We start from the raw sequence: 14,813 nt of genomic DNA on the forward strand, positions 1-14,813 counted from the left end.
GGGGGGGGGGGGGCCGGCAGCCGGGGAGGGGCACGGCTCGGCTCCTGACGGGGAACGGCTTCAGCCGCTGCTGCACCCTGGCCATGGGTAGAGTGAAGGGAACTGGGAGCCGCAGGTGAAAATATCCAGTGCCAGTGAGTGCCAGTAAGAATGAGAATTTGGAATTTTCACATTTAACACCCCAAACTGCCAGTTACATCACTTCCTGTTTCTTCTTGCAAAACAGCAGCAGTGTCTGCTTATGGTGCCTAGGAAGATAAATGTTCTGGCGTTTGTGAAGGGCTCCTGCCGTCAAGAATGAGCACTGTGTCTGTAGGGATTGTATTCTAGGGTTTTTTAATGTTTTGGGGTTTCTTGCCTACTGAGTACTGTCCAGGTCATGTGAAGACACTGAATCTTAAAAACAAACAACAACAAACCTCAACCAAACAACTCCAAAACTAATCAGAATGGATACACAAATAAGACTAAATTCCTGTTGGTCAGCTCTGCCAGTACTGATGATTAAAACAGAAATATTAATGGAATCGCACTGAGATAGCACTCTGTGCAAATGATAGCGACGCATGAGGGATGAACACTGCCAAGCAAAATACTGAAAATTTCTAAATGACTGCTGAATACTGCTTTTAGACATCTCTGTCAGTTGTATTTCATTATTATTTTAAGATTAACTTTTTACATCTACTGTAAGCTACTTTTACCTTTAGAATAAAGTAGTCAGATGGCAGTAGGGCTTTTTGTGCTTCAGTATTGTTTTGTAGAACAGCACTTCAAAATGTGCTTGTGCCAATTAATATTTTAATGATTTCTACTATTTATGTTTCTAAGCTCCAGCAGACAAGGCACATTGTGCACTAAATGATTATTTCAGCCAATGAAATCAGGTTTTGTAACATCTGACTAAGTCCCCAAGTTTTGGAAGAAAAGTTAAAGTAATGTCACCTCTCACTAACTTAGCAAAAACTATTTTCATTTTACATTTATGGAAATAATTGTGCATCTACAGTTGAAGAAAAAGGCTTTTTGTGCCTCTGCACAACAAAGACACCACAACTCAGTTATGACAAAACACTGCTGGAAAGTCCTGTCATAATCAGTACTACTGATATAATGTAAATTACAGTCAACAGTTTTGACTAGAAACACAAAACACAACCTCCCAGTCAAGGTCACAGGAATGAGAATGACATCTATTAACTCACAGAAGAACATCTGATTTGCATAGCAGAAATTGCTCCTTTACATAAAAGGATTTTTGGTAAATTAGCATGATCCTTTTAGCTGTATACATTCCTCATGTTTCACAGGAGCTTTAATAAATTATCCCCAGAAATTGGCTGCATCCAAGCTTGACTTAATGTTGTGCATGTTTTCTCGACGTTGCTTGGTGTAAATATTTGCCTCCCCTTTTTGCAGCCGTTGCTTCAGAGCAGATTTCTGCTGCTTGGTCAGCTGACGCTTTATCTTCTGTTTCACCAGTTCCTACAAACAAACACGCAATTTGTCATCAAAACTTCTTTAAATTATTTAGCAGTATGACATGACATGATGTCAGAATTTTTTCAGGACCAGCATGAACATTCATGAGTTATGATGTTCACCTTGACTGTAGAAATGAACAGAGTTCTTTCCTTGTAAGAAAATCATAAAACACTTCAACTGACTGAAAAAGGAGATTCTCTGCTATGGACAAGGTCTGCATGGAGTGCTCTGTGTGTGCTCTGATAGTCTTCATTATAATAAATAGAATTTTAAATATTTTTATAATTTTGAAGTTAATCTTCTAGTGTGTTCCCCACTGAGAAGCTAAAGGAACCACACCTCTCAGTGCAGAACACAGGCCTTACACAAAAATGTAAAAGCTGATTATACTGCAGAACATTCCATGCCCAGCAGTAATTGTTTGGTTTGTGCTTGTTTCTTTAGCCTCCTGGTTATTCTGAAGTTTAGATTACAAAAATATGACTGATTCTAACAGAAAACAACAACTCTGTAACACAAGTGTGTCTAAGAGAGAAGGGGAATTAGTGATTTATAATTCCTCCTCCAGGTTTTCCCATTCCAACAAGCTGGAGTATTCTATGCAATCTCATCTGTTACTTGCACTGTGGCTTATTCTGAGCTCTGCTCTCCATCGTGGTGGCAATATCTGCCCACAACAAAAACAAAGCTATGATTTTGCAGATTGTGGCATGGTCCCAGCTTAAGTTGCCACACTGATGCCAAGTGCACACTTGTGTATTTTTTCTTGGACCAAAAAGAGAAATCAAATCTATTTAATCATGGTGGAGTAAAATCTTGCTGGAAACCTGCTAGAATAAATTCTGCAAGGCAGATACCATTATGACATGTAATCTAATCTAAGTTCACCAAATTCTATTGCTGAACTGCAGCACTTGGTGTAAAGACTCATCAGTCTTTCCACCATCACATCCTACAGATGTTCCAAAATTCCTGATACCAAGTAGACATATCACCTACTGCCAGCTCTGGGGTTGAAGAAAAGTACATTAAACTCTGCTGAAAATGTCCTGATTTATGTAATTCAGAAGGTCAAATTCAAATTGCCAAAAAGATCTCTGTTGAAGGTGAGTTTACAGAAATCTTTCAGAAAAGAATGTGAAGAAATGTCTAAGAAGAGAGGTGAAAAAGGCAAAATTAAATCTAGACTCAAGTATCCACATTCAGAATAAAAAATATTAATTGTGGCTAGCAACAGAAATGGATGAACTGATGCTATTAGTGCATTAGCATATATTAATATAAATTAGTTATTGGGTAAATGAGAGTTGTTAGTGTTGATATGGAGCTTCAGTGAGAGACCAAAAAGCAAAATATGAAGGAGAGTGCTGGAAAGCACTCCCTGTAAGCAGTTACAGCAGTATCAGTCCTATTTTTCTGTGGGAATGGAGATACACACTGGAGAGGTAGATCGTAACTGTTTTTAAAGATGATCCATGCCAGAGAAGAATTTCAGAAACAGGGGCTAACAGTTATGTGCAATTTAAGGTGGTCTGAGGGTAAACTAGATGACAACATAAAAAAAATAGTATTTACCGGAGGAATGGTTGAACAGCTGCCAACACTTCTGACTGATGTGATGCTCTTAGTCCTTGTCCTGTGCCCAGCAATGGGAACAATACACTCCTCATTACTGAAACACAAAAATCAATGTATTATCCCATGAGCAAGATAAACACACCTTTGCTTTTATGAACACCCTGTTTGAGTCTTCACTTTCTAGGCAACAAAACATGCAAGTTTTAAACATTACATGTTTAAACAACCAGCTTAAACATTAACACTGGTTGTTCAAGACAGGCACTTTGTGAAAGAAGAATTTGTTGCACAACAGCCGTTTAAGTATCAAGCACAAGAAGAGAAACCTCAGGGCACTTCAGATCCTGCACAACGTTTTGACAGTATTTAACTGAAAACCAAAAGCAAGTGAGGAGGAGTATGATCTCTGCATCCACAAACATGGTGGGCTGGCAAACTCAAGAAATATAATTTCACACACAAGGGATTAGTCTGAAGGCAAGCAGGAATTTCTATGTCAGGAAAGGAATTAAAAGCTGGAACAACATACAGTACAATATATTTGAATTAAACACTCCAAGCAGCTTGTTCTGGATAACTTCAGCTGAATGAGCAGCAGAACATTTGCCTTTGACACGAAGTATTTGAATTATAAACTTCCTCAGGGAAGTTATTTAGAAGCAGTATTTTAACAACAAGAACTCCTTCATTATCAATATTAGCTGAAATGAAGAAAAAAGGGGGGAAAACCCACCACAGAAAATAGGTTGGTCTTTGAAGTGCAAAACCTGTTTTCTCATTAGATAAACACAGCAGAGGTGGACAACCATACCACCAATAGGAAGGGCATTTACTGGTATATTTTCAAAACAAATTTAATTTTTAGTCTTCAGTTTGAACAAGGGCAGCTGAAGAGCAGTCCTTCTTGAGCTACTTGACACATATACATTTTTGGAGGCAAGGAAAGGGCAAGACTTCTAGACAGTAAATGTGAATCTTTACCTGTAATGACTGAATTCCTCATTTAAAGCTGATGAGTTGACCAGCTCTGGGCACTCTTCTTCATTCTCCTTACCTTCACAGCACCCTCCTTGACCTGCCTGACCTTCCAGTTCAGCAGCATTTTCAGTTAGTCTTTTGCCCTTAAAAGAAGTAATTGCAGAACTCTCTGCACCTTCACTGGACTTCCAAGGCACAGCTAGTCCTTCATCTTCTTCCAAGGCTGAACTCAACTCTGCCATATTTAGTCTTTGTGTATTTTCCCTGCTTTTAGCTGTATCAGCCTCTTCCTCACTGCTGCTTGCAGCACTGTCAGAGGCTCTGCTTTCAGAGAAATCACCCACTTCACATGTGAAGTCTTCACTGTTCTGTTCATTTCTGCTGAAGAAGTTGAGCTCTTTCTCAGCATCCTCTGGAAGTTCTAACACCTCTGTATTGTCATCCTCATCAGAACCTGTGGGGTAAAGCAGTTCACCATCTTCCTGCATCTCCTTTGCATAGCCACTGGCAGCAATCTCTTTATCAAGAGAATACTCTCTCCTGTGGAAAAGGAATGCTTTCTTTTAATATGCTAAATTTAATAAGCCAAGTTACCAATATACTACATTTTGGGTTGAAAATGCTAACCAAGCTAGACTAAAATTACCCAGTATTAACAGAAAAGATACATTGTTGAATCACACAAAATACATGATGGTGCTGAGCTTTAGGTGAAATACTAACTTAGAATGTAATCCAAGAGAAGAAAACTCCTCCAGAAGATGATTGCATCTCCATAACCTGCATTTATAGTTTGGGTTTTTTTCAGGAAATTGTTCTACTTTAGCAGGAATAACATTTTGATTTAAGTTCAAATCATGCTTAAGCAAACAGAATAATAAAGGGTCTGACATACAAAGGCTGATTAAAGTGTGGAACTCCTTAGGAAAAGTGCTCAGAATGAAATAAAACCATTTTCATTGTAACAGTTTGGGTCTCTTTACACGGTTTCAGTGTAAATTTCGGTCTTAAAATGAGTGAAAAGTAAGTTTACTTTTCAGAAGGAGCAAAAGACTCCAGGAAGTTTAAATGTAATAATCCCTAAGGGGCAGCCACTCTATTTACAAGCGTTTAAAATAATTTTGAAACAGAAATCCAAATTAATCTTCAATATATTAGAATTATTAAACTGTTAATTAAAATCAAACAGATTGATTCTGCATCACTGTTAAAATTTCCTGGACATTCACCATTTGGATCAAGCTTTCAGGGTGACCTCTCTTCCTTAGTTGCAGAAAGACAAGACAGCAAAGGATTTTAAAGCACACTTGAAAACCACTTACAGTAACTTTGAGAAAAACAGAATAGAGAAGAGAAAAATGTAACTTAAAATTATATAGTTGGGCCTATTTTTTTTTATTTCTCCCACAGGCATCTCTCACAGGAATTCACTTTTCTCAGAATACCAACACTAGTGCCATAAGTAGAACTCAAATTCATCTGGTCATTTGTACCTGATGTCTTTGAAGGCTGGGAAGAGCTCACTCTCATAGTTGAAGCGTTTCTTGAAGAACTCCTTAATACAGTTAACATCTCTGTTAAAATACCTGTAAAAAATACAGAATTGTACAAACAAAAAATCAGTCAAGTCTATTGCAACAAGAAGCATTTACCCTACATGGTTTTATTCGAAAATTATTTCCATTAGCAATCTCAAGCCAAAAGGCTAGAAAGGGAAACTGGATACAGTTCATTGCTGAGTGTCACTTCACCAAACAATATTATCTCTGAGAAGCAATTAATCACATCTTTATTCTGCAGAGACATGTCTATTCATTCTTTGTTTGGAACATTACTTGTGCTGCATCACAACAGTGGCAGAAAAAGATTCAGGAAAAGACTTATGGAAACAAGTCATGGTTGACTGTCTGCTTTCATCAGCATTTGTCAGATTCACCTGGAAAACTCCTTTGGATCTAAACCTACCATTCAGCATTTGCATGTGATGTTGACATCATCTGAGGGAAATCAATCAAAGTAGCATGGTCGTTATTATCCAGGATGAGATTAAACTCATTGAAATCCCCATGGATCAGACCATGATTGGCGAGTTTTACAATCAGGTCCATTAATTCACTGTAGACGGCAGCTGGATCTTCCATTTGGCGCACCTGGCACCTGAAAAGTTAAGTAAAATTAAATAATCTCAACCTTGAAAGACTTAATTTAAAAATACAGATAAAGTATACAAAATACATTTGACAGAATGCCAGAGTAATTCAAATTAAAAGGGCCCTCAGGTCTCTGGTCCAGCATCCTCCTGAAAGCTGGGTCAAATCTGAGACCAGACCAGAGTGCTCAGGTCTCTGTCTATTTGGGATAGAAAACTTCTGGAAATGGAGAGAGACAGTGAAACTTTCCCAATCGACTTGTGCCACTGCCTCTCTGTCCTCACGAGGAGAAAAAATATCTCCTTATATCCAGGCTAAACCTCACCTGAACTCACTCACTGTCTCCCACTGAGCACTGCTGTCGTAATGCATTATGTAAATAATGGACCAGCAAACTTTTATGTTTCTCCTGTTTTAGGTAATCTTATCGTGTCAGTAGGAGCTAAATCTTCTTAGGCTGAAATTCAAATGGCCCGTGGCATTTTCTTCCACAAAATCACATTTTCTAGATTATGTTAGGAAAAGAAGAAAAACTAAACTTCCATTGCAGACTGCCACAAGGAACTTGAAGTGTTCTGTTAACACAATGGATGTGGAATTATTTAACATATGAAGGTGAGAGTCTTTTCCACATTATTCCTCAACTGTTTTACTTTGGAATTAATTCCCATTTGATTAAACTTAAGATCTTAAATCCTATAGAAGACAATGGAACAGTTTGTTCTGTAACTAGAAACTTTAAATCTCTGGATTAGACCTGGGTTATTGTATGAAAGAGACAGGTTTTGGTTTTGAATGCTTTTGCATTCCAAAGCAAACCAACCCTTCACCTACGAACCTCAATAATATTTAATGTTTCTAGAGGTTGACAAGCTCAAGCAAAATAATCTTTCTCAAAGGTGCAAAACCAGATTATACATGGTAGTCTGTTACAAACAGTGCAGAACTCAGTTACAAACTCACCTGTACTAACAGAGCAAAGATCACAAAGTGGAGCTCAGAACATGAGGGATATTAATACTCTATATACAAAGTAACATAAAGTATGTGCAATTTCCGTGTAGAAAACAAGGAAAAACCCTAAACCTGTTACTTTTCCTAGGGTTGTCAGGGTCTCTGTAACACAGAGAATTCAAGCTTTCACTACTTACAAAGGATATCCATCAACAAGTTCCATAACAACTGCATGCCTGTTGTAGTCTATGGGCTTTGGAACAGGAAATTCTCTGTCATGCAAAGCCTGGAAAGAGACAACACATTGAAAAATTAAAATTAAATTGTTAAGGAAACATTACACATATTGACAAACCCACACCTAAGGCAAGCAGTACATATCACTGTGATAGCAGCATGTATTGCCCAAATCACATGCCTAGGAAAGAAAACAGCCTCACAGCCATTGGACCTCTCACTGCAAAGACAATAAAATTCAGAAGTTTAGACACTGACTGCACTTCCTACAGTTTAATTATCATGCATCTGGAAGAAAATCCCAGCAAACTGGAGAAATTACACAACCTTACCTGGTACATTAGCCTGTGGAATCAGTAATAGGAAAAGGAAATGGGGTGTTTGGCATTAGAAAAGAATTCCACACTAAGCTGCTGCCAATACACTCCTGCCTGATTAATCAATCTATACTCAGTTGCTGTAACATAACTATGTGTTTGTGTATGTGAACACAAGTTCATTCCTAAACAATAATAATCAGCTTTATACCACACTAAGATTAACCAAAGACAGGCCATGATATTTTGAAGCTCTCCTGTTTGCATTTTCCAGCACAAATTTAGTCATTCACTGGATCCATTCAACTTTTATATGGGTTCATTCTGTTTTTACTCATTCTGTTGTTACCAGTGAACTTTTCTAGAGAATCTTAAGTTAAAGCAACATAAATACAGTTTTTGTTACTTAAGTATTTCTGCTTTTCAATACTCAATTAAACCTCCCCCAGTCCTCTGCTCAGGGAACCTGACCCCCACAATAACATTCCTACAAGTTCTGACCACATAAGGCTTAACCAGCTGGACCACCTGGACAGAGGATCTAAATGATGGTGTTAGTTCTTTCTCTCTCCGTGGAGGCCAGTGAGAAAATTAATTATGGTTCTTTATTTACAAGAACAAGAAAATAATTTCATGTAAATATTACTCTTGAATAACACAAAAGGAGAAATGAAAACTAGGTTTTTATTAATAATTTTTTTAGCTATCATCTTTCATCACTATACAATATCTGTGGTTTTTTGAAGCAGGTAAAAAAGCACAGAATCCAAGATTAGCAGTATAATAGAATCTTTTCTCACAGCACAGAACTAAGTGTGCCTTTTTAGATCAAAACACCAGTTTTGATCTGAAAGATTCCCCTCAACAGCACAGAAACAAGTGAAAGCTCGGTAAAATAAAAAACAGGTTAATTTTAAGAAATGACAACTGCTTCCTAGTTTATGCAATAAATTTTGAAGGAAAAACTGTGGAACTGGTGATATATAGATTATCTACCCATAACATCATTAATTTGAAATTCTCTCATGATGCCTGAATCTGTTCCATGTGATTTCAATGGCAAAGCTTAATTTTGGCACTGGGAAGTGTACAAAGCATGCTGCATTGAAACTTTCTGAAATGTATACTTTAAGTCCATGAGGGGAGAGAAAAAAATGAAGCATAAATCCTACCAGTACTGTGAACACAAAGTGATCAAAAGACAGCCTAAGAAGCATTTCTAGCCTGTCCCACCATTGCTGGCTCTGTGTGAGTGGCCACCTACCTTCATGTAGGCAAACTCCTTCATTGCTGCTATCCGGGACAAGTACAGCCAGGACATTTTGTGCCTGTGCTTGTGGTAGTCACGTTTGTTTTTCAGGTTGCGAAAGGAGGTTCTCCCCAGCCGGTGCAATTTCAGTGCAAACTGTTGCTCCTCTTCATTGGCAACAATATAAATATCTAGAAAATACATAACAGCACAGATCTAAGAAATTAATCATATCTAAAAAGCCAGATGAAAAAGTGCAGCGAAAGTTTGTTACCTCACTCCTCACCCTTTCTGACCCACAAGTTTTAGCAAAGGCAGCTAATTACAGAGTGTGTATCAAAAGTTTGAACATGAAGAAATTACTGTTAAAGAGTTCATGGTACTCCGATTGAAGAAATGCTGATGAGATCTGAAAGATCTTTCAGTGCTCTGGTGTTATAAACCACATCCTGGAAGAGCTTCTCCTTCCTGATGAATGGACAGGCAACCCAAGGGACCAGACTCTTAATTTTGTGTTAACAAATACCCTAAACTTAATTTCTAGTATTTGTCCCAAATAATCCCCTTCTCCAATTACAAAAGTCACATTCTGTGTCAAACTACATGAACATAGCAGGAACCAAGATAGCGTTGCAATAGTTTTGAGCCTATTTTACTTTACTACCTTATCTTTAAGTGGGATGAAAAAGCTGAAATTATCTTTTTTGTTAAATGGTTTGAACTCTTGACAAAACACAACAAAAGCAGCCCCTGCCTGGAAAGTACCTTTTAAAATAATGAACTAAGAAATTAACAAATGGGGCAAACAATTACACTTGTAAAACAATATTCAAATGTAGCCAGAAGCCTCACAGAGCACTTGAACATGCTATGTTCAAATACGTCTTGGTGTTTGACAGATTAATTGATCTTCCTATCCAGAGGAAAACTCCCCTAGTTTCTAGCAAAATATTTGCAGTATTACAGATGTGTTTGCTGAAGAAAATTTTTAAAAATGTTATTTTAGTTTACCTGATTCTTTGCCAACACCCATCTGGTTCCCCACAGAACTGATGACTTGCCGGGAAGAGAGAGTTTTCAGAGCCAGGTAATCATATCCTGCATTAGTTAACCGATAACCCTGGACAGCTGGGTAAAAATAAAATACATTTCACTCCTTGTTATGCACACATACCCTTTAAAATAAATCTCAATTTAGTCTTGTTTCTTGCAGTACATAGCACGCAAGTAATATTTCAGCCCTTGGCTCTTACCAGCCCCATTTGACTGAATGGTGAAAATGTTTAAATTGGATTGGAGCAACCCTCAATCCTTGGAAGAACTGGGACAAAAGGGAGAGCACAGACATCCCCACTGTGTTTGCAGGGCCAGATCCAACTAAAAGGCTGAAGGGAATAGGGAAAGGCCTGCACCACCTTGTCAGATGTCAGACAACAAATACTGCTTTAGCAGCTGTTTCTGAGGCAGTGAAATGTCCAAGAATTGTGCAGTCTGTTCCAGAACTGTGAGGATATCACTCACTTGGATTAACGCCTACACACACTTGAACGCTGCTTCAAGTGATGATTCTTTTTACTTTATTCTGAGCAAAAAACAAAGTTAATTGTTCATCTTTTTTCTGTCTCTTACTTCTAAAGATACAAGCAGACACAGCATCTGGTGCTGCACAAACCCACATTTCCAGGCTGAGTCCAAGAGAAGGCAAAGGAAATACTCTGGGCACTCCTACATCCCAACCTGTTGGGCAGGTCCACTGTGAGGCACTGGGGACAGGATAAGAAAGGGAATCCAACACAAAATTCAAACTCACTTTTAGTTCGTTCATAAGCCAGAAGTTTGTGCTTCGCCAGCTCTCTCAAAATTTTATTACAGCCACCGTGTTTAAGGCTGGCAATGGAAGCAATTAAGCTAGCAGGAACTATTTCATGGTTCTTCATGCCCATTTCCACCTATAAAAGTAATTAAAAACAGATTTGTCAGCACTGTGTTGAAGTACAATGAAGTACAGATCCAGCTCAAGAGTAAAATCCCTTTTCAAATAGGCAATTTTTAAAGACTACAGATTTTCAGACTTAACTTTCTACGTTTTAAGCCTGAACAAACCTTTCCGCTTGCTTCACTGCTCCTTGGCAGCCTATGTACAACCCACCCAGGGAAGTTCTTCAGTGCCAGCCATGACACGAGCGGCTAATTAGATTTCAGTCCCAGTCACGGGAAGCAGAGAGAGCAGAGACGCTGGGATGCTGCCTCACCGTGATGGGTCTGCGACCAGCCGGGCATCCCCAGCGACTTCCCTGGCATCCCCAGAGAACCCCCAAGCATCCCCAAGAAGTCCCTGTGCCTCCGGATCCCCCCAGCCGGGCGGCTGAAGGAGACACCGGCCCGAACCGGGCCCTCCCCAGAAGAGGCCAGCACAGAGCCCCAGCTGAGGCACCACAGGCCCGGCCCGGCCCGGCCCGGCCTGCTCACCGCGGTCAGCACCCTGAAGTGCTCCCGGGACAGGTACCGCAGCATCACCACGTTCAGCTTCCCCATGGCAGCGGCGGCAGAGGTGCAGGGACGGGAAAAAGATCAGGAAAAGGATGAGGAGAAAGATGTTGCGGACGAGGAGCAAGAGCACGGGCCGCGCATGCGCAGCAGCGCCTGGCCAGGTCCTGGCAGCTACGCGCGCTGCCGCGCTCCGCCGCATCCCGCCGAGCTCCGCCGGCCACCGAGCCGGGAGCCCGACCCGAAACGCAAGAGAAACTCTGCTCCGAGTTCGGCGGGACCGCCTTCTGTGCCTCCCTGCTGCGGGGGAGTGTCTTGGGACGCCCGTGCAGCTGCCAGGACCTGTTCCCGTGGGGCGCTTCCCGCTTGTCACGTGCGCTGTGGGACTGTGTGGAATGTCGGGGAAGAGCGAGGTCGGTCTGGCGGGGAAAGAGCTCTCTTCTCCGGGGGATAACCTGGTGTTGCCAACCTATTTAAACACAAACCCAGACGTTTTGGCAAGCTAATGTAGCGAAAAGCTCTTCGGTCTTCATTTACACTTCACAGCGAATATTTCACTAGAAGAAAGTGAAGAACGTTCACATTCCATTACCTAGACCCCTGTAAAAGCAAGTTCTGAACGCCAAAATATCAACACTTGTTGCAGTTTCCTTCACGTTAACATACTAGAACATCATCTGGCATATTTCTTGCTCTCCCATTTTTTTCTTCTTTTTCCCCCACTGTTGTTGGTATGAAAATAAGAAGGCAAGATCATTTTCATTTCTCTCAGCCAGCCATCTGTGTTCAGCTGCCTGTTACCTTCAAAAAAGAAAAAAAAAACAAACAAAAACATTCCAAAGAGGAGAAGACAGCCCCATCAGGTGCATATATTGTGAACAAAGACCCATATTTACTATATGTGATCTCCGACTCTTACATCCCTTGTCGACTATATGTTTGCTCATTAAATTTCCATCCTTTATTGTGATCTGTAAATTTTAGCTACTCTATAATTGCTACAGATTAAAGGCAAAGTTAATTTTACCTGTCTGTCTTTGTTTTCATCTACTGCTAATGCCATGGTCAGTACTCAGATGAGTCCATTTCATGGACACACAACAGGAAATGGGCTGAACTGCATCCTCCATAGTACTTTGATTTTGGCCCTATTCCTCATCCAGCTGACACAAAACAAGCATTACCCTTTTCCAGGCACACCTAGCAGCAAATGAAGATCTTTTTTTTCTACTCTTTACTGTTTTTTGGGGTTTTTTTTAAGAATCCTTGGCTTTTCTGCCTTGCTCTGATTCTAGACCATGAACTGAAAAGATCCTGTCACTGATTCTGGAGCAGATTTTGCCACCTGGTTAGCAGGGGAAGAAAGAAGAGAAACTTCCAGCTTCAGGAGACAGGGAAATGAAGACCTGGGGCTTGGTGTCCTTGTCCAGCTTTCCATTATGAATTTATGACCTTTGTCTATACTTTCCTTTATAATCGGACTGCCTAAAGAACCAGTTAATAAATTCTGTGTTCCTCATATTTCACCATTCCATTTACCAACAGAAGTAAAAAGAGCCCAAAGAATCCACAATTATGTAGATATAAATTATTCTCCAGGGATCTGTCTTTTTCTAAGGGTGTGAAATCTCAAGGAAGAGGAGATCCAATCATAAGAGTCAGACTTACTGACAGCATTCTAGAAATAGAAAATGCTATGTGAAATACCTACCTTTTTCTGCTTCAGAATTTCATGAAGATTTGTTTTGCTTTCTGTGACTGTACTTTTGGAAAGATTAAAATATAAACTGCTCTTTCACGTACAGGAATTTCTGTATGATCTCATGAAAAAAAAACAAACCGAACACCAAAAAAGCAAACAGCTAAATGCAGACAGCTGATCTCCAGAGACAAGAATTAAATGGTTACTTTTTCCTTTAAATAGAAACTGTCTGGGTGCTTAAGGAGAATGTATCCCTGATCCACAACTCAGGGATGTAAAGCTGTAAAGTCTGGAGGCATGTTCCACAAATTCACCGATTACTTAGACAACATTGTACTGCAATTATGCAGTGTTCTGATGTTTTCAAGTGAAAATAAATAAGGAAAAGCAGAAGTAAAACTCAACTGAATTGTATGTTATAAAACCCACCAAGCTTCATATTCTGGAAAGAAATCATAAATTTTGACTGTGTTAAGTGTTTCATTCCATGAGAGCTCTTGTTGACATATGGTAAGATATGAAACAGGTCAATTGAACAAATGTTCATATTTTGTTTGTTTTTTTCCTTTTGAGAAAGGGAAATGGGAAGATCACAGCATCCGGAAGGCTAGCACAGACTAATCCTCACCAGTCCTGCTGGCAACTCCTTCAATTGTTTTGACAGCCAGATCTGGGCCAACCAGGAACAGTACGAAGAAATCCAGGCAGGCAAACAGCTACAGTGCCATTCACCAGTCCTGGAAAAAGCATTCCAGAGCTTGGCATCTGTGCTCCAGTGCTTGCCAAGCACATCCGCAGAGTGGCCACACAGGCGCTGGCTTTCACAGCAGCAGAACAGAAGGAAAGCAGAAGATCTCTGTGAGCCACAGTGTGAGCAGTGGGAAGCACACTGCCATGGTCCTCAGAATCAGAGGTAAAAGCTGGGAAAGTTGTGCATTGGGATAAGGACAGTTTAATAGGGGAAGCAAAGGCTGCACACACAAGCAAAGCAAAATAAGGAATTAATACTCTGCTTCCCATGGCTGTACTGGTGTTCAGCACCTCCAGCAGAGCAGGGTCCTACTGCACATCTCAGTGACTTGGAAGGACAAATACCATCACTCCACATTTTTTTATACACTGAGCCTGATGCCATACACTTCTTCTCCCATTTTTTTATACACTGAGCCTGATGCCATATGGTCTGGAATATCCCTTGGGTCAGTTGGGGTCACCTGTCCTGGCTGCGTCCCCTTCCATGTACCCCCAATCCCTTCACCTGTGTGGCAGGAAGAATAACAGGAAAGGCCTTGGCTTTGTGCAAGCCCTGCTCAGCAATAGCAAAATCATCTCTGTATTATCCGCCTTGAGTTCAGCACAGGTCAAAAATACAGCCCCATAACAGCCCCTGGGAACAAAATTAACTCCACCTCAGCCAAAACCAATACAGAGATGCAGGGTAGAAACTGTGGAAATGGCACCCTTGTTGATCCTCACTGGATCCTGTCAGTGCCCAGCAGCAGGGCAAGGGCAGGGGGCAGCTGGCAGTGCCCACGCTGCACCTCACAAGAACTGATCTGCAGGGAAAAAAGAGCAGAACAGGAGCAGCCAAACCTGAGCACAGCTCAGTGAACCTTTATTACCGAAATTCACAGCTCTCACCCCAACCAGAGGGCTCTGCTGCTGCCCTGCAGCAC

General features: G+C 40.5%; 1 protein-coding gene across 1 annotated transcript; it reads right to left on the reverse strand.

The window, feature by feature from the left end:
• Nucleotides 1-319: 319 nt before the first annotated feature.
• Nucleotides 320-11,579, reverse strand: RIOK2 (RIO kinase 2). Its single transcript, XM_005431319.2, has 10 exons — nt 11,418-11,579; nt 10,759-10,897; nt 9,960-10,076; nt 8,964-9,139; nt 7,343-7,431; nt 6,007-6,198; nt 5,535-5,627; nt 4,045-4,581; nt 3,061-3,157; nt 320-1,485 (listed from the first exon to the last, which is right to left on the reverse strand). Exons 1-10 carry the CDS (start codon nt 11,481-11,483, stop codon nt 1,324-1,326), a joined length of 1,668 nt encoding a protein of 555 aa, XP_005431376.1. The 5' UTR covers nt 11,484-11,579; the 3' UTR covers nt 320-1,323.
• Nucleotides 11,580-14,813: the final 3,234 nt, after the last annotated feature.

Source organism: Geospiza fortis, unplaced genomic scaffold (genome assembly GCF_000277835.1).
Source record: "Geospiza fortis unplaced genomic scaffold, GeoFor_1.0 scaffold2301, whole genome shotgun sequence".
NCBI lineage: Eukaryota > Metazoa > Chordata > Aves > Passeriformes > Thraupidae > Geospiza > Geospiza fortis.

Bases quoted from the DNA above. Each gene is read 5' to 3' on its own strand.
- RIOK2 (XM_005431319.2), bottom strand. From the start codon at position 11,483: ATGGGGAAGCTGAACGTGGTGATGCTGCGGTACCTGTCCCGGGAGCAC. The intron at 6,199-7,342 runs GTAAGTAGTGAA...TTAACTTTTCAG, and splicing joins CTTGTTGATGGATATCCTTT to GTGCCAGGTGCGCCAAATGG. The intron at 1,486-3,060 runs GTAAATACTATT...GTTTGTTTGTAG, and splicing joins GCTGTTCAACCATTCCTCCG to GAACTGGTGAAACAGAAGAT.